Genomic DNA, 27,307 nt, shown 5'->3' with positions numbered 1-27,307 from the left:
CAATGCCATTCAATTCGTATTCAACCGAGCCGAGAGCGCGCCCCCCATTGGGCAGCACACGCACACACACACGCGCAGAGCATGTTAGGAAAAAAGAAGCACCACGAAGTGAAAAGCGCCCGCCAACAAAAAGCAAAATAAAATGTGGCCCAGCAACAACAAAAATCACAGTTGTCTGATTCGTTCGCGAGGCCGCTGCCCACCCCCCGGGCGCCCACTAAAAAACACCACCCACCCACTGGGGCGCCCACACTCCCCCCAAAACCCCCCAAAACGACGACGATTCGCCAAAGGAGCATCTTCGGCATCGCTCGGCAGTCGCTGGGAGTCGTTCCACGCGACTTTGGTGGCCCTCGGAAATGCTGGCTTCAGTACATCGACGGCGCTCGGTTCGTGCGGTTGGCCTTTAGTCCTTCGAATCCTGCTGCATACAAGCAAGCAGAATCCCTAACGGAATCGCGTGTGTTTTTTGCCGCCAAGTGTTGCATTCGTGCTGCAAGTGAATCGAAGTGATGCTGTAGACGCCATGAGTGACTTGTGCTGAGCGAATTTCTCGACAGGATTTAAAAAAAAAAAAATCAGGACAGCTCAGCCGCAGGACATGTGCAATTTGGAGTTTCACGAAAAATACAAGATTGCCAAGAAAATGCTCTGAAAAAGGTTGTTATGCTGCAGCTATTAAGTTAAATGCGAACTTCCATTAAAATCTGCATGCAAGACTATTGAAAGAAAGCAAGGAATCCTTTTTCTAATCGCTGGCTGTGATTGCGGCCAGTGAAGGCATTCGAAAATAGTTTGGCAGCGATTTCGGCCAGGTCAAATCGACAACAAGTAGAATTCGCTCGCGTGTTGAGTCGCGCGCGTTTTTAGCCGCTTGTTGGCAATTTAGCCGCGATTTTGGCGACATTTGCCGTCAGCTGCGTGTTTGCTGTAATTATATTTAAAGTAAAAACAAAGCCCGAGTTATTTATGAAGCAACAACAATCGGGCCACCCTCGGCGGTCAATGCTCGTCACATGATTTGCCATTCCAGCTGCATGCGTGTCTGTGTGTGTGTGTGTGTGTATCGTGAAATTTGCCTACAAATGTGAATGTGTCTGGCGCGCCACTCGACGCTGTTTATTACGAGTGTCCCCGTATGGCAGGAGTGCACTGTTTAGGCCACATGGGCAACAATTGCATATTTTATGTTTCACGGCTGCCCGAGTGTAATTTAAAGTTCATTGATATCCATAAAGCGCAGGACAAACCCTCGACGCTTCATGCCAATTTGCTGTCTAGCTGGCTAGCCATTTGTTGCAAATATGTTGCAGCGCTTTTGGGACGAACCGGAAATAATATGTGTACAGTGTACACTGTACAACCCACATTCGGTGGTTTTCCCCCGGGGTGGCATGATGGTGCCTGTTTTCGATTTATGGCGTTTCTCTATCATTTGCATTTTACATATAATTTCTGATCAGTTGTTATCTGCTCGATTGTGATTTCAGTTGGCGCCCACAGCCGAATGTGCACTGTCTACTGACGCTCCAGGTGGGGCCGAGTGGTATACATATATGTATATTATGGAAATTAAAACATGTTGACTCAAGATTGAAAACCCTGTTGTTCTGCTGCGAAATCGTAATCCCCTTAATCCGAATTCCCCCGCCTGCTCCGGTATCAATTGCATAAGAAGAATTCCAATTGCCCCCGGAGCGATAACGAAATGGTTGGCAAGGCCTCGTCGTTCAGTCGGCTTGACATAATGGCCGGCATGTGAGGAGTTGGATTTTTCCTGCCATTGTTGTTGCTGTTGTTAATAACAAGCGATAATAATCAACTTCCGTGCTGGAAAGCGAGCGGAGGAGAAAATTGTGAAAAACCGAGCGAAACTCTGATTTCTAGAAGGCGCTGCCAGCCTGAACACTATGAGTTATGCAAATTTTATGCAAGGTCCGGTTAACTGGGCTGCCCTTTTCTGGGCCGGATTAAAAAAAATTTAAAAAGCTAGACGGCGAATAATTCTGAAAAATGTCGAAGTGGCATCGCGATAGAGCGGGATATTTATCACGTGTTAATTAATGTTTGCGCTGGAAATTGAATTTAAAGTATAGCTCGAGAAGTCTGGTAGTAGTAGCGAATGACATTTCAGTTGAAGCTTCTACATGTCAGCATTATTGTTTTAAAGGGAAAAATGCAAAAGGTGCTTCAAGCAAACTGTCGGGGGGGTTACTGAAAATTTGCCATAATTCAGCAGCTGATTATACACATTGAAGCGTTGGAGAAAAAGGGACCGTGCATGTCCGAAACCATAAAAATAATATATGGCTTGAACACTACAAAGGTGCCATGAGCACCTCTTATTATTTGTCATAAATATTTTCTTTTTTTGCTTTTTCATAAGTTGTACTTAAAGCTGGTAACAAAATAAGTACAGGAAAAGGATTTAGAAACATCCAAATTGAAATAAATTACACATTTGCTTGGAAAATTGCTTGTGGTCAATTTAGGCATTCATCACATTGCTCGATTGAATTTTCGCTTTGTTTAAATACTTTCCATTATTTATTACAAAATATTTTCAATTTTATATAATTACAGAAGAATGTGAAACACAATATATATTATATATGCTTGAATGAATGAAGATATTTTGTCAGTGTAGGCTGTTGTGCCAATTTAGAAAAGCAAAACTTTTAACTCGTGATAATTAATAAACATCAGTGATCTACATCGCCATCAATATCCAATGGCACCAAACATCCAAGAGCTGCCCACCAGAAGCGGGAAGGTACTTTCGACACAATCGCCTCGATATGGCTTCGGATTGTGGTCAGGCCGTGGGCCTGAAGCCTGAAGCCATCACCTGTCCCTGACTCCGAGTCCGACTCCTGACGTGGCCCGCATGCTCTAAATTATTAATAATATTGCCAGGCCCATTTGCTAGACATTTTTAGTGCCTACCGCCGTTCCAGGCCAACCGCCACCCCCTCCCTGTAACCATTTGCAGTGCTGTCGTTTGCCTGTTGTCTTTTGTAGTCTACTTTTCTGGGCATGCAATGCGGATTTAAATGTGTGAGTGTATGGGTGTGTGTGTGTATGTGTGTATGACAAAGGACACATAGCACACATGCCGGCAACTTTGCTTTCAATTCCGCTAAATTATGAAAAAATCAATACGAACTCGAAGGGAGGGGACAAGGAATTTTAATGAAATGTCAGTTTAAAATGGTTCCTGTCAGTTTGCGGCCGCCAGAAAGTAGACTTTTATTTTTCCAAAACCCGAAATCGTTTGCATGTTCAGGCTCATGGCCGAGTCAGCTGGAAAGTTAATCAAGGTTCCCCAATCATAAGGGCGGACTTTCGAACATATTGATATCTGCGTCTGGCAGCAGGCACCCTTCTATTATTGCCCCCGAACTAGTTTTAAGTGTTCCGTAAAAATAGTTTGAACAGAAATATAGGGTTCAACCTCAGCTTATCAATAGTAATTTAAGTAATCGACAGAACTTGACCAGCGAATCTTAGCGAGTAACCGGGCCCATAGTGATAGTAACTTTTATTAGATATTTTAGATACTTTTGTTTTTTTTTTTACACAAAATAATTCCCTGTTAACTATAAATTTCCGTTAAATAAAGATCTTAATGGTAGTTCTAATGTATTTTTATGCATTTTTGTAGACAACAGCAATTTAACTATCAATTCAAACGACAATTATCGGTTGGAGACTCTTAACTATAGACCTAGCAAATGGTTTTGACCAATCCAATAACTATTTGAAAAGCTCATGTGATGCATGCTCATGGGCCAATAAACAATTATCGCAAAAGTCTGATTACAACTGCATTGGGTAACATTTGCCGGCAAAAGTTGTGTCATTCATGTCACCTGGGCAGGCTTCTAAAATGGAAAAGGTGAACCGAACTTAACTCCGGCATAAGCCTAACTATTTCAGACCCATCAGAAGTCCGTAAAGATGCACGATTTGATGCTTTATTTACGAGTTCACAACGTTGCGGCTGCCAACGAAACATTTCATTTCCGTTCCGTAAACAGGTTTGCCCACCGGCCACGTTTAAGAGCCGTGAAACAAAACGGAGAACGAGTCTAAAATGAAATGAGCAGAGAGGCAGAGCATGCAACACCTTTTCCAAAAGATAGTTGCAGGTTGGTAGTTAATTTCTGGCAGCTGTTCGCCTGCACAATTTACACAGTCCAAACACGCAAAATAAGCCAAGAGCACTGTTCTCCGGCCGGAGAAGGAAATATGCTGAACTGGGCCCCCGGGGGGAGGGCACAGGATACGTCCGGAGAGGAAGGCCGTTGGCCCTCCGGCTCGGATTTAAACTTGAAACTTTTAATTTGGCGTATTTTCAACCGGCATCGCGATTATTGTTTGCCATTGTTTCGTAGTTTTGATTCTGTTTTCAAGTACTTTTTGTTGAACTTTGCCCTGTTGCCTGTTTACACGCATAAATAGCAACAGCAATGGCCAGAAGTTGATGCCATTAGAGGCGCGCTAATGACTGCCAATTACGAGGCGCGCGGATATTGCCCACTCGACCCCTTCTCCTCCTCCTCCTTCATATTTTGAAGCGGTTACAGGTGATGGGGATTAGTTGGCAGGATCTGCACTTATGGTTTCTCTTTTATACCACATGATTTCCAAAATGTATACATATCCTTTGATACATAACTTCTATTCCATGTGTATATAATGTTTCTATTTTACATGATTCCTTAGACTAGCTTTAAAGGACATATCCGATACGACTACTTAATGGTTTCCGGTCATTAATCAACTCAATCAAAGAAAGTAAAGCCCATATATTCAAAATGCAATCAAACTTCTGTCAATGCCGTAAACAAACCTGTGCGTTAAGTGTTATTCTGCTCCTAATCCTCATGAGTCAACAATGTTATCCTCAGAGAGTAGAGGTGCCAGCTGAAGTAATAGGTAAGTCCCTACTTATTTTAAAGTCATTCAACAAATGGTAAATGTTAACTATTGATGTTTCTAATTGAAACATTTATCAGCCAAACTGATTTGATTACTTATGTATTGTGATTTAACGCTGACAGAAACTTCAAAACATCGCCGCAAGGCATTCACAAATAGATATTTTGCGAGCTAGTTAAATATGTCATTATTTGACATTAATAACTCCATTGCCATTCGGCGTTTGACGATTTCCCGAACACATATCTAATAATATTCAGAATATGACATAAATGTTATGCTTTTATTTAGCTATCATCATATTCCATACACTGCATTATATTCCAATTATTTGCCAATCAAGCATGATGGCGCTGCTAACACGAATATCCTTCGACTTTATTACAGTTGATCCCAAATTTAGTTCTCCAATTGTGAATATGACAGCGCCCGTGGGACGTGATGCCTTCCTCACGTGCGTCGTTCAGGACCTGGGACCTTATAAGGTGAGTCCTGGGAGGGGGGTAAACCAATCCGTTGATAGCTGAACCTAAATTAGCAAATCAGCTCGGTCCGCATCCGCATCCACTGCGCTCAAGCCGTGGGCTCAATTACACACTCAATAAGCAGCCACAAAACCGAAACCGGCCGCATTAATATTCATTAACATTTCACCATCCCCATTCCCATCCCCAATCACCTTCTCCATTCCTATGAGCCGTGTAATCTCAAAGACCAAATCTCGACACCCAAGAGCGGGCAACAAGAGTTGAATGGCAGTCGGAATGAAAGTGAAAATAAAAACATAAATAGGGATTTGCCGGGCTTACTGGATGACAAAAGCGAAAATCACATAAAAAGTAATTGAAATATGAATGAGGACGTGTTAAGCGAGTCCGGACTTCGGACTCCGCACTCCGGATACCGGAGTGGAGTCCTTTTGCTACCCCCGTTGTCTGTGTTTTTATTTGTGTTTGCATTTGCATTCGTTTGTCTCGATGGGGGAGCCAGTGTATCCGTATCCGCATCCGCATCCAGCTTCTCCCGCCAGGTAACAGCAAATGTACGAGTAGATCTCCATTGAAGTGGAAAGCTTTGTCCTCTCATTTCGCCGGTGTGGGCCACCGACTTCGCATCCCGTCCTGTTTGTGTAGAAGTGGATGAAAATGTGGTGGTGGGGTTACAACAAGGACATCCCTCAGTCAGTGCCGTGCACAATTAAGCAATGTTCCGCTCAAAGATAATTGAGCAGGCACTTGGGTGTAATTACTTACTTTATGCTGACAGCGCCCTGGGACCCAAAACAAACCCAAATTCAATTTGACCGAAAATATTTCATTAGCCTTCGATTGAACGGCTGGATATTAGCCAGTGTTTAATTTATTTATGTGCACACTAAAATATGCGGTTTCACAAATAAGTCAAATAGTTTCACGTGTTGACATGTCGGCTGAATGGACTGGGAAATGGGACCCAGTTCATTTTCACATGCGAGCCTCGATCCTGTAAAGAGTTAAAGGGTTGCCCTGCTCCAGCTAACCGTATTCAAAATATTTCAGCTTTTTAACTTACAAGCTGCGTGCTTTATCGCATAATAATTTACCTGGGTAATTGTACAATTACGACCTTTTCCATGGGACTGTGTGGCGGGGTGTGCGTGTATGGTTAAAATTTCTTGAATAGTTCTGGGAATAGATTTTTTTGTGTATAATTGAACAGCGTTGCATGCTAGTTATATGTGTTCAATTTGGGAGTTTGATTCACGATGACGCCGTGTAATAGCAACTTTTTGCTTGATAATGATATCCCAGGAATTTGATTACAGTTATAGAACTATAGTTAAATGCGACTATAATGATAGTCCTGCCTCTATTTTTGGCCAGATTAAGCACCGCGACTATTATAGCTATATATACCTATATTCAAAGTCTACGCGATGTGTAAGATAAGTTAAGCAGTGCCAATACCTTCAAAGTAATATAGAAAACCACTTTATTAAGACACATTTCTCTCAAGAACTACATTTTACTACATTTTACCGCACTAAACATCACATTTTATTAAATAAAATCTTTAAATACAATACATTTTTTGGAACACAGGTTGCGTGGCTTCGGGTCGACACCCAAACAATCCTAACGATACAAAACCACGTTATAACAAAAAACCAACGCATTGGCATCGCCAACTCCGAGCACAAAACATGGACAATGCGCATTAAGGACATTAAAGAGTCGGACAAAGGCTGGTATGCACATTAAGTGAATTCAGAGATTCGTCATAATAATTGGTAATATCTCAGGTACATGTGCCAAATCAACACGGATCCGATGAAAAGCCAAATGGGCTACCTCGATGTTGTGGGTAAGTGGATTATGGGCGGTCTATTTTTTGCTCATTACGTTTCGGTTGTCAAACAATCATACGCCTCGTTGCCAGAACTGGAACTCCCATTGTTCGAACCGTATTCCGTGAAACAAAAATATTAAAAAATTAAATGTGGAAAAAGGGAAAAGAAATGCGTTGAACAAAACCTTTCTGACCAAGTCCACCCCCCCCCCCCCCTCCCCCCAGCCAGTGTGCAGTTCCGTGGCTTATTAAATTCCACCGGCTAATTCGACGCCCCAAGCGAACTCCGCCAACGGAGCGAGTGCTTAAACATGTTTAACCGTCCACTGAACCGCAGAAACTGTTGATTTTGAATTAAAACGGCAACGCAGCAGCGGAGTGGAGGCATCGTAAGAAATGCTTGCAGCCTATGAAGTGTTCGCCGGGCACATTGGGGCTGTCCATTTGTGGTCATGGCCCCATTCCCCATTGGCCACTCGCCGTTTCCCGTTTTCCGTTCCCAGCTGCCCACTGAACTGCCTAAATACCTCTCGCTGGCAAATCTAAATCAAAGCGCTAAATATTTTAGCCACCATTGCAGTTGGCGCGGCATTCACCGGCAAACACGAAAAAGTATAATCAACTGTGTGTATTTGCACTGGATAATCAGCGGGCGCTGCACAGTGGGTCAAAATCAATTGAGAAAAATTCAAACATATAATAATATATCTTTTCAAATATCTTTTCATCTGTTGAGTGTGGTTTCATTGAAAACTATTGTATCTGCTGCAATGGTAGTGCTTTTGTAAACCAAAGCAGGTTTTCAACGTACGTAAATATACGTCAGCATATCCACACTTTTTTGCCCACTGTAAGCCGCTCGAAATGGTTTCGAGGGAAATTCGAGGGTAGGCGAAAAATCGAAAATCGGCCACGGGAAACGTTCGAGTTTCGAACAAGTGGAGGGTGGCCCGTGGACGGTGGTCGCTTCTGATGATTTTCGTGACCGAGTGCAGTTAAATAGTCGACGACAAACCGTAGCGGAAGCGGCAGAGCTCTCACCTTTTCCGATTTCCAATGCCGCCTGCCCTCTTGTCCATTGTGCTGTATTCCGCACACTCACGTACCCTCATCCAGGATGTGAACACAGGACGAGCTTATACTCACATGACTGCCGGCCGTTGCGACATTTTAGCAGATGAAAAATTCATATACCAAAAATTTGTTTCTCCTACACAAACTAGCAGTTAGCAATTAAAGCTCTAATTCAAAATCTTACACAATATGAAATTCGTATGACAATCGTCTTGCATTGGGGGCCGCCTTCAGTGGTTTCACTAACCATGCCCCACCCAGTTTTCTAAAGGTTCCGAATGGATTTCGTGAGCTCTGCGTTCTGCCACAGAGCCACCACCACCACCAAACCGGCCAACCAGTTTTCTGGGGCTGCAATTTTCCCGCTCCCAGGCTAACCTTGGCCACTTAATGACCATCCAGTGGTCACCGGCCAGTGGCGCACAGACTGACTCACTCGCTGCCGAGCTTAACAAGCTGTTTGTCAACACCAGCACATTTTTTGGTCATTTACCGACCACATAATTGCGGGATATTATATGCATACAATCCGGGGACCAGCCCCATGTTCCACCACTCGCTTCTCTTCGTATTATTACGTTTTCACGGTTCATAGGTTTTCCGCTGTGGGTGTCCGTCCGCTCTGCTGTCCGCTGTCCGTTGTCCTTACCGCAGCTATGGCTGTAATAATTTGTGTGTTTCAGGACATGCGAAAAGTTTGTCCTTAAAACAAAGGCAAACGCGAGGACCGGACTTCCCATTTCGCTGGGGCATCGAATGCAAGCGGGAGTATCCTTTGCTGGTGACGGTGGGTCCGAATGAATCACTGCCATCGCCGACATGTACAGTACGAGCTAATTATTTAAATGAAGAATTACAAACTTAAATTATTTAAAACGCTCTCTCTCTGATTCCCGCCCCTCTCCTTTTCCCTCTTTCTTCTTCACATGTGGACTTTTTGTAATGTTTGCTATAAATATTATCTAACCGCGACAAACGTCTGCCGACCTCGATGGCAATCCGATGGCCGATGGCTGCAGTACCGCCGGATATCCTAGATTATCCTACGAGCACGGACATGGTCGTTCGCGAGGGCAGTAACGTGACGCTCAAATGCGCTGCTACCGGTTCGCCAGAGCCGACAATTACATGGCGACGCGAAAGTGGAGTGCCCATCGAGCTGGCCACCGGAGAGGAGGGTAAGTTGAGGCTCGTATTTTGGTATACCGGGCTCCTGCACTGCAAACAATTTGAGCGCACTCTTAAGATTTTCAAAAAGTATTGAGTAATGCATTAAATGATTCTTAACTATATTGTTTACTACATTCTTAATCAGGATCAATAGCCGTTCCGATCTGGCCGTATCCGCTTGTCCGTTCGTATGAACCTCCAGATCTCAGGACTTTAAATCAATATCTTCTGTACAACATCGTTGTTTTCTTATATGGGTACACAAATATTTTAGGGTCTGACCCTACTTACCTTTGAGCTGCTTCTCATGCTGGTTCAGTTTGCTGATAGCTTTTATTTCCGTTTCTCACGGTACAGTTGGGCCACCCCTCCCATTGGCGCCCGCCCTTCTGATTTGTAAGTACCTGTGCTGTTGTTCCCGACTCCGCTGCCTGAATGAGCCCTGCCATCCAACATTTTGGAGTACTTTTACACAAAAAGGCAGCGGCAACCCAGTTGGCCATCAGCAGTTATAGCTGCAGGCAGGACCCGGCCTAGAGAGTCCTGCCCAAGGCTATCGAGTGTGTGGGTGGGTCCTTGCCAGCATGGCAGGCTGAATGGGTCGATGGGTGGCAGTCCCAGTTCTTGGCCATCCCACCTGCACATGCAGACGGCAGAGTGGACAGCATGCAGAGCTGTGTCCCCTCCTGTTGGCCGTTTGCCCGTTGATGATGGTAACGTCTGACTGACAGAATTGGTTAGGGGCCGATCATTGGTGGCGGCAAACTGGCGGTTGCAGCCGGACCAGATTTGCTAATTGGCCTTGAAGTATTCGCAGTTGAGAGGAGTTGCAATTCAAGTTCTTAATTTGCAAAGTTTGCCAGCACCAAAAACGAGTTTGCATACAGTTTGGTATTTAAAGAGTGCATTGTGATTATTTTTCGTAAACATATAGTTTAAAATATTTAACATTATTTTATTTAATGCTCCAAACAAGTATGCAATCCCTTGAATACGTTTATATTTTGGAAAGAAGTTAACTTTAATTCCGTAAATGTTATTGAGCCATAATGCATTAATGTTGAAAGGGAAGACTCAAAAGAAATGTATGTACACCATAGGCCACACAATGCAATAATATAAATGAACTCAAATCAAAGGTGCTGCAGAAAAGATCCCCGGAAAACCTGAAAACCCCCGAAACAGCAAACGTAAAACGGAAAAAAAACTCATACGGCTAAATGAAAGGATGCAAAAAAATCAGCATAAAGAGAACAAAAAGCTGGCAAAATGACCTTTTCGCCGGGGCTTAAATGGCTGCCACCCAATTCAGCCCTTTCTCGGCCAAACGAGTCTGCTTCCTGTCCGGCAACTGCACTGCCCCTGGAAAAGTGGGAGTTTCCACTTCCATTTCCCAGGACTTTATTCGTGTGTTTTTGTGTGCGGCAAGTCAGAGGGCTAGACTAGATTGGCAGTCAGCGGGGTCATAAAGTTAGTCGGTGATGAAGAGTTTATTATATGAAGCTTTACCATCAAATTTCCATAGTTAAGCTATTTGATATAGATACAACCATTTAATAAATAATACGTATGTAACAAATAGTATTTAAAGATAACATGCGTGAGTATCTTAATTACGACAAGTAAGAAATAAAAACAGTTCTAAAATATCATTATTTAAATTTAAAATTTTGCTAGCCAAAAAAGAGTATTTCCCATTCCATTTGCACTTTCTCTATTGTTTGAAATCCCTTTTTGTTTCCCTGGACAAAGTTTGTTTCATTTGAAATTTGATTATTTCGTTACGTGTTCGTTCGCCGGTGCTCTGAAATAAAATGAAATCGGCCGAACAGAAGTAAAGTTTTATGCCGTGGCGGGCTCAAACAAAATTACACGTATTTCGTGGCTATTACGTTTAATGACCGCACTGTGAACCGTCGGAAAAACCGCACAGGAAAAAAATGTAAACTGGCCGCGGGTTTTGGCTAATAAGCGACTCGGTCGGGCTAAAATGGACCCGTGGCTCAAAAGGCCAAATCAATAAACGAAAAATCAGCATATTATTATGTGCCACAACCTTACCCAACAATATCAAGCGCAAACTAGCCAGCACTTCCGCTTCCGGCGCCCACAAACGTAGTCACATTCATTCGTATCGCCGTCGGCGGTGCTGCCGGCCTAAACCAGCTTCAATGCCGTTTATATAATGCAATCTCGGCCCGGCCATGATAACAGGATGTTTGTGTTTGTTCGGAACACCAAAATGTTGAGCAACGCCATAAAAGTCGCCAGCATCTGGTATATATATAATTTTGTTAAGTTGCACTCAACTTTTGTTGAATGCGCAGCACTGAAGTTGCACACATTTGCTGGCGAGCTTAGAAAAATGTTATTATTATTGCAATAATGGTAAAGTTTTGTTCGCACTTTTGTCGCTAGAAGGTAATTACAACTGTGTATTTCCGGTTATCCAACCTAGAACTTTTCTGCAGGAAATTAGAGCCAATAAACGAGCTGAGTTTTTTTTTTTGATGTCAAGCTTTTCGGCAGGAAATAAGCTCCTTAACGTATTCAAGTTTTCTAGTGATTAAATAATAGAAAATAATAACCGATTTGCATAAAATTGAAGTTAAATTTTCATTTCTATTTCAGTTATGAGCATCGAAGGCACTGATCTAGTTATACCGAATGTTAGGCGTCATCATATGGGAGCCTACTTGTGCATAGCCTCCAATGGAGTCCCTCCCTCGGTGAGCAAAAGGATAACGCTAGTTGTGCACTGTGAGTACCCACTTAGGACCAATTTAGGAATATAACTATATGTGCAACTTCGATTCAAGTCCCGCCGATGATCACCGTTCAAAACCAACTAATTGGCGCTGTAGAAGGAAAGGGTGTCACCTTGGACTGCGAATCCGAGGCATATCCCAAGTCGATCAATTACTGGACCAGGGAACGTGGAGAGATTGTGCCACCAGGTGAGAAGTCACAAATAGTACTAAAAAATAAAAGTATACCGAACTCCTAGCGAATCGAAACCTTTTGGTTGGCGAGAAACAATCCATCAGATACATTGCTAATTGTAGTAATAATATATATGCGTCATAAGTTAGATGCTAAAAATTCCACGTTAAAAAGCTGTCAAGTACCTTATTTGAGTGTACAATTTGTCCGCTTCACATAAAGTTATCTATTTAAATTGAGTGCCAACATTTTATTACCTCACATTCGGTTAGTGCTAAGGGACATTTAAGAGGTCATAAACCGTGACGACCACATTAGCACATTAGCACTAAGCCCCAAGCCCGAAGCCAAATCAGACTCCTGGCCGCCAAACCCTTGGAGGAAAAGTTGTATTTCCCGCCGGAGCCACCAGCCAACTAGCGACTAACAAACTGATGACCGCCGAGTGCAAGCTGCTCGCGACAGACGCAGACACACCGAAAAAGTTGTTAATTAGCTGATTTAGTCGCGGCACTAACACGGATGTATACTCGGTCGACAGGACCGCAGTGCTGCGGTTTCATTCTGTCGGTGAAAGTGGCAATGCGATGGCTCGAAGAAGCGGCTTGGCTGCTGATTTCCTGCTTTTGCTGCCTCCATTCGCAGTCGTTGTCATAACTGGAAATTAAATTAATTTACAATTTTGTTTCTGGCAGATTTTAATTGACACCAGAAAAACCGAATCAGCCCCACTCCACACACACACACACACACACACACACATACAGTACCCCATTCTGATCCTGGCCTGCGGTGTGACATGAGTTCGTGCATAAATTTATGCCTGTCAGCAACATTGTTGAAACTTTTGCCCGCCCGTACTTACGGTCGATGTGCGCGTGACATGCATTTAATTATTAAATAAGGCAAAATTTCAATTAAATATTAATTAGTTTATTATTTTAATGAAATATTAACTCAGATATCAAACGCCCTACCTCCAAACAGGTGGCAAATACTCCGCGAATGTCACGGAAATCGGCGGCTATCGCAATTCGATGCGGCTTCATATAAATCCCCTCACACAGGCCGAATTTGGATCCTATCGTTGCGTGGCCAAGAATTCCCTGGGCGACACGGACGGCACAATTAAGCTGTATCGTAAGTAGTTCTCAGAACCCATTACGCTTATAGTTCAGATGCGGTAAGGATCGGTGTTCTATCGCCCACAGGAATTCCCCCGAATGCCGTCAACTATGTGGAGAACTTTGAGGCGCGGCACAAAGGTGAGTGTGGCACAAGAAAACTCGACAGTATTTTTGGGCATTACCTTATAAGTTGTAAGACAATTGCTGCATGTTCGCCGACAAGGGTTGGGAGTTTAGCACTCTGGATACCCTGCACTCGAACTGTGCCGCCCAAGAGCAGCAGCTTTGGCTGAAGTAGATGGAGATGGAGCGCGAGAGAAGGAAAATTTAATAGCCACTTGGCATAAATTTAAGATGAGCTGCAAATATTCAAGTTGGCGCGGACTGGCGGGGCGTGGCAGGAATCATGGGAAATATAAAGCTGGTGGCGAACGAGTGGAAGGCGAGGAAAAAACGCATAAATAATTCATACGCCATGCAAATCCGTTTCAAATCGTCAACGCCACGGATCAGGTGAATGCTGGCAGGCGAGTGGAAGTGCGGTTGAGGTCAGAGTGAAAGTTGTTTGGGGGAAAGGAGGGAAGACGAGAGGCGGCGGCAAACAGCGACAAACAGCGACAGGGTATTATGAATATGCATTGTAGACTCGAATCCTTTTTCGGCACAGTAATTTAAAGATACTCGGCTCCTAAACTCAACCGCAATTCGATCATTTCTCGTTGCACAGGCAAAAAGCGAACGAAAAGCTCGGAGTCGCATCATCCGGCCAGGGCCCAGGAGCACAGTGGCGAGGATATGGAAAATCCGGGCAAAAGGAAAGGTAAGAGAGCCGAACCAAAAGAAGGGAAAACGAAATGGAAGGGCTTGCGGCGAGTGCGGCGTGCCGATTAGGGTTATGGGCCATATTTCAGGCATTTGCCCTGCGGTTTGGGTCCAGCTTAACAGGCCACTTGAGACGGGACGAAAGCCATAAAAAAAGGGGACCAGCCCCCGCACCCCCCACCACGCCACTGTTTAACAGATTTTCACACTAATTTGCAAAGCAGAGCGATCCACAAAAAGTGAGGGATGTGGAGCAGAACGGCAAATCGTAGTATACTTTTTGGGGCAGGTAGCAGGTAAAAGTTTCACTTCCTTTGGCTCCTGCGGAGTAATTGTATATCAATAAACACGCTCGGCTTGGCATTATGGCCATTTAATGATTTGTAAATACTTGGCCACAATCAAATAAATTCGTTCCTGTTCGCTTGCTGGCCGAAAGTTGAATCCCAAGCTCTGCGTTTTTATCGATTGAGTCAGAGGAATGAGAAGAACTTTTTTCTCAGCCCAAAATCGAGTCTAATGTTTAATGTTTAAAGACCATAATGAATAAGGTAGAGAAGGATAGTTAAATCGGTTGCACCTTTCGAAATTCAATTAATCGATCACTTAAAAGTACCTGTGATTCTGGACCTAAACCGACCAGGCCAGCTAATCAGTTCACTCAAAAGCCTTATCCAATTTCCGCTGCTGCCCAGCGATGCCATTAACATACGAGTGTCTCCTCTTCCCGCAGCCGATTTGAGTCTGGGTGCGGAGAGCATTGACAGCATTTACGGAAACTCCGCAGCTGGGAGTCGGCGGCGACAGGACCTCGGCGGAGTGCTGCTCCTACTCCTGCCAGTCGCTGTGGCAGTGGCTATGTCACTGGCGACGGCGGGAGTGATGCGGGAAACTCAGATGACACTGCCGCCACAAACACTGACGCATGTTTGACACAGACGCCGAGTTGACATGGACATGGAGTCAGTGCTAAATCTGTACTTGCTGCCGCAGCCGGAGGTGGAGCTGCAGATGGAGCTGGAGCTAGAGATGGAGCCGAAGCTGAAGCAAGAGTCACGGTCTGTGGCAGTGCAATGATGATTGAGTTTGTCAATGCCAAACGCTGCTTGGTGCTGATTTATGGCTCGTTGCGGCTGCTTTTAGTTAAAGTTCGTCGACGCGAAATTACATATATCAAATCCAGCTGTAGCCAGTAAGCAAACTAGGCTTCCTAATTCCTAATTCCCAATCGCGCGATTGTCCAGCAGTAGGATTCTAGTTAGGATTTCGAGTTTAGCCAGCAGAGCAACCGTTGTAAAATATTGCAGATTGCACTTCAGGTACGGCACATGTATATAGACGAAGTGCAAGGTTTTTGTGTATAACTCTAGCAGGTAAATAAATCGGAGAAGGCAAGGCGCTATGTATTATAACACTTGTATAAACCAGATGTTTGATTTATATTTGTTATTTTAAGTCACCAACAAGTTGGCAAACGGGAAGGGAAATGAATTCCAAAAGGAATGTTGCAAGATATAATTCAGTATATATTAACCGGTATACCTAACTATATCGCGAAACTGCAAAACAGATTTAGATATCCGCCAAAAGCTTAATGTAAAAAAAGAAAAATAAATTATAATAAGCTCAGCAGCTGGCTGTGTTTTTAAAAACTTTAACCATTCGAAATGTTTTGGGTCTTACTCCGCTTCGTTGCTCCAGATATATTATGAACCAATTTAAAATGTTTAACAATATTTGCCTCGTTCAACAAAATACATATCATTTATTCAGCGATCTAAAATTGAAATTAATTTAATGCGTTCCCTTGTATGATTAAACTTCAACAAACAATCCATTAATTTCGTACATTTAAAGGTAATATAAAAAGTATAGGCAAGCCGTAAATTTAATGCGCAAATTAATCTCACGATTTAGTGCGGATAAAGCTCCATTTAATATAACTAAATGTATATTTCCAGACAAAATTAAATTGTTAAATACAAAGTATATCAGTTATGTTTAAATCGCTATCATGTACACACTCACACAAATATAAATATATATATATATATTTATCAAATACCAATATTAACGAATATTTGTAAGCATCACATGTACATGAGAGTGTAAGCGAATTGCCGAATCGACAGGTATATTTATAAAATAAACAAAAAGTTAAAGGGTTAAGTAAAACACGTCTTTAAATACTAATATTAGCAATTGATGTGCACTGAAATAATTTCGTAAGTATCCTTAAAAATCTTAAAAAATAGAACATTTTTTGGTAGCACTACAAAGCTGAGTTATGTGCAAGATACTTTAAATCAGCAAAAGGTCTTAGGAGCATAAATTACAAATACGTCTAACTGGGCACTAAAAAACCAAATTAAAAGCGGCTACAAATTTGAAATAAAACAAAAAAAAATGCTTTCATTAAGAAATCTTTAAGTGCTGGCTAGCACGCAAAACCAAACCATCAAAGCAAAGCCAAAATTAGAAAATACAACTCGGAAAACTCTTCAAAAAGCTCCGGCTAATAAAAGCCCTTTCCAGTCGCTGTGAGTGTGTGGGTGCTTGTACATGTGTGTGTGCTGGGTCCTGTTTGTGTATGTGTGTGTGTGTGCGCGCGTGTATTACGGCTAGTTTTTATTACATTTGTTTCCAGGAATTTTCAGACATGCCAAAACAGGTGCAACCGCAGCACCATTTGGCTTACGTGAGTTGCTTGTTTCCTCCACTTTACTGCATTTTCATGGATTTTTCTCTCGCATGGTTTTTCCGGTCCGAGTGGCGGAGTGCCATGACCCATGGGTATATCTGACAGACATTTTTGCATATAATCCATATAAATCTCAAGGTTAAAGTGCTGTAAATATGCATTTACCTCACCGGAGATTGGCCAACGTTAACCAAAGCCATTGCCCAAATGACCTAAATAGTTTCGATTTTAATAATGTCAAAATGTTTTTCAGCGCCATTATGGCGTTGCACGTTGGCTTACTAAAAAAAAAATAATAAGGAAAATATTTAATTCCCCTGCATGACAAGCATTTAATGTGAAAATTGGCTTTCCACCCGCTCTTCAATTTTTAATTTACAAATGTAATATATAACATAGATATAGATATTTCTTCACATTTGATCACCACATATAAATCAAGTTTACTGACACAGTTTTTGATCCTACGAGTAGGTTTAAACTTACGATTACTGCTCGAAATTGTATCCGTTCTACAAATTTGTTAAATGTCTTACATAATCCTTGGCTTGCTTACCTTACACTCTGTAAATTCAATTAAGTGTGCGCAATTACACGAGTTTAGATACGCCACCCGGAGCAAACTTATATATTAGCATAATTACAAGTTGAACGAGCCAGGAGTAAAAAAGGAAATTCGGGCAGTGGCGCCAGTTTTCGGCAGCGAATGGCATCTGGCAGCTTGAGTACAATTAACATTACTTAAATACACATTAAGGTTAAAGACGCGCAATTTCTTCATGTTTTGCGGCTATTTTTTCGGCGTTGAGTTGTTTATCAACCGAAGGGGGGGGAGCTCCAAAAAATTGCGTGACGCACAAAAGGAAAGCATTTCAGCACACAAGGCGAGGGGAGGGGGAAAAATCGTGTCCCGGGGAAAATGGGGGACTCAATGGCGAACAGGAAGGGCAATGAAAATAAACACAGTAATTAAGTTAATGAGCATTTTGAGATTTATTATTAATTTTCTTTTGTTCGCTCTCAATTGTGGTGCGAAATCATTCCGAAACATTTTCTGTGGTTATTTATTATAATTATTGGCAAGCTCTCGCATTCGTACTAATTTCTTTTTTTTTGTTTTTATTGGTTTTTTTTGTTGTATATTTTTTTGTGTTGCTGCCTTTGATTTGCATTTAAAACGTTACGAACCCGCAAAAGTGCGCTAATCCGCATTGTGGATTTTGTTTTACAATAATTGTTTTATATTGTTTGCGGCTGCGTGCGTGCCCTTAATTGTTATTTAAATGCTTTGCAAATGCTTTTAAATATTTGCAGGCAAGAACGTTTTCTGCCGTTTCAAGCCTATGGCGAAAATGGTTCCCTAATTTATGGCCAGTCGTAAAAATCAGGGACCGCATGAGCATTTTGTCATTGTGCCAGCCGTGATTACGCCATCTCCATATGAGAAGCACCGCATTTAGCAGTTGTCCCTAAGTTTAACGATTTCACATTGAGTTTTATGGCCGAGCAGCAAAATAAAAATTACAAAAAAAGTCGACAAAAAGGACATCAAAGGACATCTTGTGGCCCGTACAAAGTTGCAAGCATATGAGTAATCCATTGCTGAACAATTTCATCGAGTTCAGTAAGTGGCAGCTAATGAAACGCCCAACAACTTGTTTCAATTGACGAGCCACAAAATGCCCACTCATTTATTTATCACTTACCACACAATTAGCCCAAGGAGGCTCGTTCGAGGAACATATCTTGGCCATTTTGAATTGAAAGCATTATCGAGAACAACACAAAGTAATGATAGTGCTAATGACGAGAGGCCTGCTGGCGATTAGGCGAGCTCACAGAACGTGTAAACAAATTGCCAGCCAACTAAAGGACTAATCACCTGAAAGGACCCTCTAACACACACTCACACACACGCACATCCCGAGGTGCCCCAAAATCCCCTTTTGGACCCTGTCAGATGATGGCCCACATAATCAGGTCTGACTCGCTGCCATCGTGTAAACAAAACTACAATTAATCAAAGATTTTTACCTAACGGGACTATATTACACGAGGCTTTGGTTAATTGCATAAATAAAACTGGGACGGTCCGGGTGGGTGGAGTAAAGCTTAATTAAGCCTGCTCCACCACCTGCCGACTCCCCATGGACCGGGCAAATAAATAATAAAAACAGAAATTGACACAAACGCACACAATTGTGGGTGGATAGTATGGAATGGGATGGGATGGGCATTGAAACAAACACGGAAATGGTTGCCAGAATAAAGGGACAGAATGGCCAACAAGGAAGTGCAGTGTCCTTAGGCTCTGGGCCAAGGGTGGTGGAGGAGCATAACCATAATACACCCGGGTCAAAGGTTATCGTTACGGGTTCGCTTCACTAAGCTGGCCTTTTATTAACCTTCTCGCAATGGGTTCGCACTATCCACAAATATGAGCTCTTTCACTTCTACGATTTTAATTGTCATATTTAGAAATGCGTGAAACATTTTGTTAATAACTATTAATAACTATTCTTGTTTGTTGGCTATCAAGAGATATATAATATAAACCAAACTACAGTTAAAGCTGCCGATCTTGTAGTTTATTGAGTAACTTGCGAAGGTAAAACAAAGTGGGATCCACCGCCACTAATCAAAATTCGTGTATAATGTGTAGTAGTAGAATTAAAATCATTTTGCGGGCCCAGCAACCGAGGCGATCTCCTCCCGTCCTCCTGCACCAGTCGTCCCCATAGGTCTTGCATGCATTTCAGCGTGAAATGGCGATGGACTAACGAATGTGAGAGCGCTCCAAGGAATTCTAACGACTGCGCCCCGAATCCTGCGGATCGATATTGGACACCCATTGCACGGGATTGATGTAGATGTTGGATATGGTACCGCGCAGCGTGTCAAAGCCCTGATTGAGGGGAACCGGCTTGGCCCGCTTGTCCACCTGTTTCATCCAGTTCTGCCAGGCGCCTTGGCGGCGCTGACGGCGTTCCTCCTCCAGTTTCTGCTTGTTGCACTGCAGTCGGATCAGGCGTTGTTTTTCCTGTTGCTGCTGCTCCCGCTTGGCTTGCTCCCACTTCTGCAGACGGTTCTTTGTGTTCTCGGGAGACACCTTCCTTGTAGGGGCGGTGCTAGAGCTGGAAACCGATCCCAAACTGGAGCTAGAGGTCGAGGATTTCTTTTGCTTTTGCCGCTGCTGCTGCTGCTGCTCCTCCTTGCGACGACACCACTCCTGGAAGTGCTCCTGGGCATATTTCTGTCGCAGTGCTGCCTCCGCCTCCCGCTTTTCGCGCTCCTGTTTGGCAGCCAGCAGATTCTTCTGCTTCTCGGCGGCCTTTCGCGCCTTCCAGTCCTCGAAGGCCTGCGGGCCAGGGCGTTCCTTATGCTCCTCCAGCTGCTTGTAGCACGTGGACGAGTCAGAGACGACGCTGGCCAGGCTCAGAGGGGGCATACCGGTGCATCCATCGGTGGACTGCAGAGCACCGCGGTACATGTCCGACCAGCTGCAGGTGGACATCGAGGATGCGTCATGGTTTTGATTGTTGCCCGAGCTACTCAGGCTGTATGTCCGACTGGAAATCTGGCCCTGGTTAGTCTCCTTTACGGAGGCCTGCTTGTAGAAGGTCCTGCCGCTCAGCGCATCCAGATTGTTATCCTTGCAAAAGGTCCTGGTGTTAATGCTGTGCGATTTTTCCTCCTTGAAAAATGTCCTGCCGCTGATATTGTCCAAATTGTCGACATCCTCACCGCGTTGCGTCACCGTTGGCGTGCAGCTGCCTAAGGAGCTAAGGCTCTGCACATCGTGATCAAAGTTCATCACGGTCTCCGTGTCCGTGGCAGCCGCCTCATCGCCTTTGTTCATGACCCGGTGAAACACATCATCTGCATTCGCTTTATCCTCAACTTTCGCCTTCTCGTCTGTGAAGCTCATTCTGCCATTTAGCAATGCATCGTTGGCCTCCTCCTCATCCAGTTCCTTGCAGAAACTCAAAATGGAATCCGTCTCGCTTTCCGAATTGTCGGCATGATCCCCCAGAGAATCCCCAAAATCCTCATAATCTAGCTGAGGTTCCACCGCTTCACGATCTTCACCCTGGCCAACATACCTCACTGTGGGAGCCCCATAGGTGTGGTTTGTATAGCCCAGCAGCGACTCCGAATCCTCATCACTAATGTCCGACTGGGAAGCTGGACGTACTTTTTCCCGACCAGACACCTGCTGACGATCCACCACCGAGCCATCGCTACTCCGACGCGCTACAAAGGCCATTCCGGCAGTCTGCGAAAGATCGACAAAAGTGGGGGATGTGGAAATTGAATTGGGAAAGATTTCTCTCGAGTTTTCGAGACGATATGTCGTGTCGGCTTTGTGTCTGTAGACTGCTGAAACATAAAATGTACACAACGACTGACAATCAAAGCGTAAGTTCACCGATTGCTGTGGTCGAAAAATAGAGTAAAATATTCCATTTAGAGTCACATCTAAGTATACCAAAGTGTAAAGCTCGTTAGTGTTTTTATGAGAGACTGCATTTTAACATTCTGTTTAATACGTTTAACTAAGAAACCGAAATCATTAAATATGAAAATGGAAATTCATTGAATTTCCGCTCTGACAGGTTACAAATTTGATATCTTTTCCGCCATCACCAGATACCACATGCACACGTATGTGCGTCCGGTCCGGGCACGAGTCCGGTGCAAAATGAAAACATTTTAACTAATGGCAAACAATTACTTAAACAACGAGCCGAATGACGGCGCGAAGGATGAAACCAAAGGTAATTAAAACCCAACACCACACGCATCCTCATCCACATAAACCTCAATTTCAGCGGGTGAATTTTGGGGTGTTGGAGCGAAAAGTCGCCGGCTCAAAAATCGTTTGTTGTCCTATGAGGGCGGCGAGTTCGTTTGTTTCTCTGCCTGCTCTTGGCCAGGTAATGAGCGTCTCTTTCGTTTTTAATGAGTCCTGGCACACATACACACACACGCACATTGAGATAGTGTGGAGCTCACCTGGGTTCCTCCCCCAGACTCAGGTGTAATAAAAAAACTTATCGCCGCTGGCTTTTGGGCGCTCTGGGTCGCGGCGTTTGGCAAACACAATGAAATGATTTTGTACCTCGTTAATTGCTGTATCGTCGTTCACCATCATCTTGGCTCTCAAATTAAGGCTGAACGGTGAGTGACACAATTAAGTTGGCCCTTTTTTCAACGACCTGCCAAATGACTTGTCAAAAAGTGGGCGTGGCTGGGTATGTGGTTGCGTGTGTCATCTACAATAGGCTCAGTGCTCCATTTCCAGAATCAGGTCAAAGATAAAGCTGCTTTAAAGCCGCTAGCCAAAAATAAAAAACTACAGTGAAAGGACTCTGGCTTAAAATCAATATCGATTAATTATTGTAAGCTGCAGGTCTAAGTACACGGTATTCCACGATTTCAATTAAAACAAGTCAGGTTTCTCGACTATCGAACACCCTCTACACAGCTGCTTGGATTGAGATATAGATATGAAAAACAAGAGATAAAGAGGTAAATACTCTTGTCGAGATTGCTGATCAGCGCTACCTGGTGGCGGTTTCCAGACGCCTTAAAACAAACCATGGACCCTCGAAAGATCTAATGGACTTGGGCGATACCCTGCAATCGTTGGAGACCATAACGTACTTAGACTTAAAGTATTTAAATATTTTCTGTTGGATAATAATGTACTGGGAATTGGCGGAGCCAACTGTTGCATTGGCCGATGAAATTCCGACAAGTGGTTAAGCCATTATGAAATGTTTCGGTTACACATTTCAGGCACGCAGCCAATAAAAGTTTTATTTTGAGTTTTAATTATATTTTTAACCCGTGTTATTGTCACGGACGAGCCATTGATTATTGAACGATTGGACGATGCGCTGGTTGTTGGTCTTTGGGCGCCCGTTTAATTAAAAACGTGACAATTTTACCTGTGGCCAGTGCGGCGCATATTTCATACGCCATGTGTGACCTCTGACCCACTCGCAGACTGGCCCGTCGAGTCTACATCCATTTGAAAATATATAAAATGTTGTTTACACTAATAACAAACATTTCACGTTCCGCCGTCGAATGTCGTTACATTTCACTTTCGCCAGCCACAAATTTAATTAAGTGTATGAATATGACGGCGGTGGTGGACGTGGCCACAGGGGATTGTTTTTTTAATCAATGAAGCGTCAAATTGAACTGATTAATTTTGCCTGTTTGTCAAATGAAACATTTTTCTCATATTTTGTTTGCGGCTTTGTGCACGGGCTTTAAAATAAACTTGTTTACGACACTTATTGTTTTAAATCATTTGAAATGTCTTAACAAAACTGTTACTGAAAGCTATTTAATCCGACAGCTTCAACTGTGATCTGCAGTGATTTTTACCTAATTAATACGATGAAACTGCCAGACAGAATTGAAAACTCATTGACAATCTCTCCGACCCAATCTTGGTCTCTTCATTGACATCGTCAATTTCTTGGCAGCTCACGCACACCACAACCGCAAACAAATCAGATAAGTAACTACCCCAAACAAAAACCGAACCTGTTAGGAGGGAAAAATAAAATGCGACGACCCCTGCAAACGAACTTAGTTGGCCAATTTACCTAAGTGGCTTGGCTCACCGAACAAGCTGTTAAATATTTTGGTTAATTCGGTGCGACTATCCTTTAAATTTCGAGTTCGGTTGATCATGTGGATTTATTTGAAAAATGATAAACTATGATAACCTATATTCTTTGAGTATTAACTTAAAATGAAAGTGTTAAGTTTGTGGTTTTCAACAACAACATCCGCTTGACTTACTAGTTTGTGGTGTACATAAGCAACAAACTTGCTGTCTGGGTGGCACTTTTCGCTCTCGATGTCAACAACAGCAGCGAACGAAGTTCTCGACTACAATTATATCTGGCCACGGCGAGATGATTGGCTGGCAATCAAATCACATTTAATTAAGAAACTTTCAAACAATCGCTGCTGCGGCATTGCCCTCGACTTATCAGCGGTAGTTAAGCCAAAAAATCGTATTCCACTCGCCGGATTTTGAGTGTCTCACAGAGACTCGTTTGACATAGTTTTTGTGGGCATGTCGGGTTAGAGGGCAGACACCGAGCAGACACCGTCAGCCGCAGCACACACACACACACACACACACACATGCAAGCAGAAGGACGAAGGATACAGGACGATGGAAGTAGCAGTGGAAGATGGTGTGAGGAAGACGGCGAGACAGCAGTTGCAGTTACAGTTGCCCCTAAGCCGTAATTGGTTGCGTCACTGCATAAGTCACGAGTTCGCTTCCAGTCCTTCGAGTCCTTGTCGTTTCCATGACGACACCAATACAATCACAATCGCAATCACAGCGCCAACACACCCGCACACACCCATACACACTCACCTGCGCTATGCATGCGGCAGTCGGAAAGTATGCTGTATTTAAATAAGATAAATGCAAGTGCCCACTAATTGAATTGCTGACAAGATTTCCCAAGCACCGACCGACAGCCCGGCAAACCGGTCCAGATGGTTGTCGTCTCCTGGAATTTCGGTAATTAATACTTTCAAGTAAGCGGAAATGTGAAACAAGCATGAAGACCGTATCAGGATCAGCAGGAGCAGCTGGATTCGGAGCAGGAGCAAGTTTGCTCAACGGTCTCTATCCGATTGTTGTCGGGCGAAATTGAGTCCCAGTCTCAATGTGTGTCGGTGGCTTAAAGTTTATAGTGGTTGCAAGTTTGTTCAGCCATCAGCAGTTCATGAGAGGAAAATTAGAGTGTGTGTGGCAAGTGTAGTTTAGGCAAAGGATTCGAGAGATACGATAGGCTACTAAGAGTTTATAAACGAAAACGGAGGCTGTATGCAAACATCTGCGGATTCTTTAACATAAGAATTGGAAATATGTCTTTGATTTTAAGAGCGATCTTGATATTGGATGTTTCAATACGGTATTTCAACTTGAAATTGAGATTGAAATTTTCAATCTCCCTTCTTTCCTGGAAACAGAAAGCGTGGTGATCTATCGCTTTTATCGCTTTAAGAATATTTAATATTTTTAATTTCGAATATAAACAACACCAAACAGACAGTCAGATGATAAACCACGTGGGAGCCCCATGCCAGACGATAGTGGGATGGTTTAAAAGCCTCAATCCCTCTGGCGAACACTTTTCACTGCATTCCCCACTTCTGGAGGTTTGTTTGTGGGCCTCATTCCATTGGATGGTGGGAAAAAAAAGAGAAAATAAGCTGAAATAAAACTGATTTCATTACCTTGATTAGTTGGTCTCTTCAAGTCTTCCCCTGCTGTTTGTCCGTTTGTTTGCCCGACTTTTTCTGCACACACATTTCAAAATCCCACGATTCGCTTATGATGGCAGCCGGTGGAAGGACTAGGATGAGACTGGGAGGCCAGAGGGCCAGGACGAGATGGTTGGAGTGGCTTGGCACTCGCCATTTTTTGGGTTCAATGCAAACATTAACCTCATTAGCATGCCGCTCTGAATGGATACGTTTACTCGACGGATGCTACCTGCCTGCCCTTCAGTTTCATTTGCCCTTTGCCCTTTTTATTTTTAATGGATTAATTTTAATAGCTTAAACCGATTTGCTTGTTTCCAATTGAGCTGTAAGTGCTGTTCGCTGCAATCTTTTTGATCAACTAATTAAATAAAAGATTACAACACACATATAATATATCGCCTGCACATTAATTAATGTTATTTTATTTTATTTAATTATTAATATTATTACAGAATTATTATATATAACTAAATATGCAATGGCTCAAGCTTCAGTGTATAATAAAATGTTTACTCTTCTTCTGATAGGACTTTAGATAGATCCATCGTTCAAAAAACGTTTCAGCACTCGGAACTCTCTTGAGATATTACAAGTTCCACTTCACTATTCACTATTCCACAGCTTAAACAGCGGCACTTGGCTAATCCTCCTCACCTTGTTGGACCTGCCAGGCCGCATTTTCCAGCATCGAAGTTGCAACAAGGGCGAAGAAAGCAGCTTAATTAAGCATAATATGGTTCTCAGCTCGCCTGCAGGACTCCGGCAAGTTGTGCAGCTTTTTATGCCTTTCATTCTGCTGTCTAAGTAGCTGTTGGTAATTTTTCTAAGCCACACTCACAGACCGACACTTTTGCCGGGTGCCGTGAAGCTTGCACAATTTTAATTGCATTTCCGCTATTTTTGATGCCCCTTGAATTTATAATTCCATCGGACTGTGCTGTGCTTTTTGAGTCCTAGCTGCTTGTCCTTTTCCACTGGCCACGTCCTGAGAAAAATAATTCAATTAATTACAAAGCGGACAGGTGCAAGCAAGGCAGCTACTCTTAATATTAATCATACGCACTGTAAACATCGAAAAAAGTCTATATAAAAAGAAGAGGATACAAGGCCCTCTGACTCGCATTTGTATCTAATAAACATGTTTATTTCATTAGAGCTACACATGCGGCTATTTCATCCGGCCCCTCCCATTGTCCCGGCCCCCCCCTAGGGACATCATTTGGCCCAGACCCAAGGATTCCGACATGAAAAATGCGTTCGCGAAAAGTTGCCACGAGTCCGCTCACTTTATGATTGGGGATTTTTCGTGGCGCCACTAATGTGCCATAGCTGCCGTACGTTTTCCTCTTTTTTTTTCTCGCTTTTTTACACACCACCATCTACTTCTGCTGAATGAATTTCTTGCCACCGTTGGCTTTTCCCACAGAGGCTCTGCTGTCGACATCATTACAAATAAATTGAGCGTGAAAGATACATTTCGCCAGCATTGACATGCAGCAATGATAGGCACATTTCCCTCCATTCTCGAGGGAATCGTCACGAAGAGGCCGTGAGCTTCTGACTGGGCTTATTTCACTTTAAAATAACCTGAGCAGTTCTGGCAAGTAGTTGCCTTAGTGTAAAAGCCATTCAAATTGGCAAGAATAAAAGATGGAACGCTTCAATCGAGTGTTTCGACTATCAGATACCAATTGCTAAGCTAATCAATATTTAAATAAAATCAAATGCTACTTAAATTACTTATTTAGTGATGTAATACTGAATGCATCATATATTAATAGCTTATAAAAAATATTTCTTTCTTCTCACTCGATCACTTCTTCAATATTCAGTGTATTAAGCAAATTCAAAGGTCAAAAGGTAGGAACAAGTTGATTGC

General features: G+C 43.1%; 2 protein-coding genes and 1 long non-coding RNA gene across 4 annotated transcripts, besides 2 other annotated features; 1 reads left to right on the top strand and 2 right to left on the bottom strand.

The window, feature by feature from the left end:
• Nucleotides 1–368: 368 nt before the first annotated feature.
• DIP-eta (Dpr-interacting protein eta) lies at nucleotides 369–16,592 on the top strand. Of its 2 annotated transcripts, none has more exons than NM_135102.3 (12): nucleotides 369–660; nucleotides 4,729–4,941; nucleotides 5,332–5,429; nucleotides 7,026–7,171; nucleotides 7,226–7,287; nucleotides 9,366–9,524; nucleotides 12,148–12,276; nucleotides 12,336–12,473; nucleotides 13,447–13,599; nucleotides 13,671–13,724; nucleotides 14,314–14,406; nucleotides 15,142–16,592. In NM_135102.3, the coding sequence occupies exons 2-12, from the start codon at nucleotides 4,821–4,823 to the stop codon at nucleotides 15,339–15,341; spliced, it is 1,353 nt and encodes a 450-aa protein (NP_608946.3). In that variant the 5' UTR covers nucleotides 369–660; nucleotides 4,729–4,820; the 3' UTR covers nucleotides 15,342–16,592. The 2 variants fall into 2 exon arrangements, with proteins under 2 accessions (NP_608946.3, NP_001188701.2); NM_001201772.2 differs by having other exon boundaries at nucleotides 15,142–15,939.
• On the bottom strand, nucleotides 2,654–3,085 carry lncRNA:CR44795 (long non-coding RNA:CR44795). Its single transcript, NR_124093.1, has one exon. It is a non-coding gene; the product is annotated as a long non-coding RNA:CR44795 (long non-coding RNA).
• Nucleotides 9,647–9,734: a mobile genetic element.
• Nucleotides 16,593–19,678: 3,086 nt separating the features above from the next.
• CG18266 (uncharacterized protein) lies at nucleotides 19,679–21,482 on the bottom strand. Its single transcript, NM_135101.1, has one exon. The coding sequence runs from the start codon at nucleotides 21,374–21,376 to the stop codon at nucleotides 19,916–19,918; it is 1,461 nt and encodes a 486-aa protein (NP_608945.1). The 5' UTR covers nucleotides 21,377–21,482; the 3' UTR covers nucleotides 19,679–19,915.
• A 5,591-nt stretch (nucleotides 21,483–27,073) lies between these two features.
• Nucleotides 27,074–27,132: a mobile genetic element.
• Nucleotides 27,133–27,307: the final 175 nt, after the last annotated feature.

This window comes from Drosophila melanogaster, chromosome 2L (assembly GCF_000001215.4).
Source record: "Drosophila melanogaster chromosome 2L".
Lineage (NCBI taxonomy): Eukaryota > Metazoa > Arthropoda > Insecta > Diptera > Drosophilidae > Drosophila > Drosophila melanogaster.
This window is presented reverse-complemented; position numbering and strand designations above follow the sequence as displayed.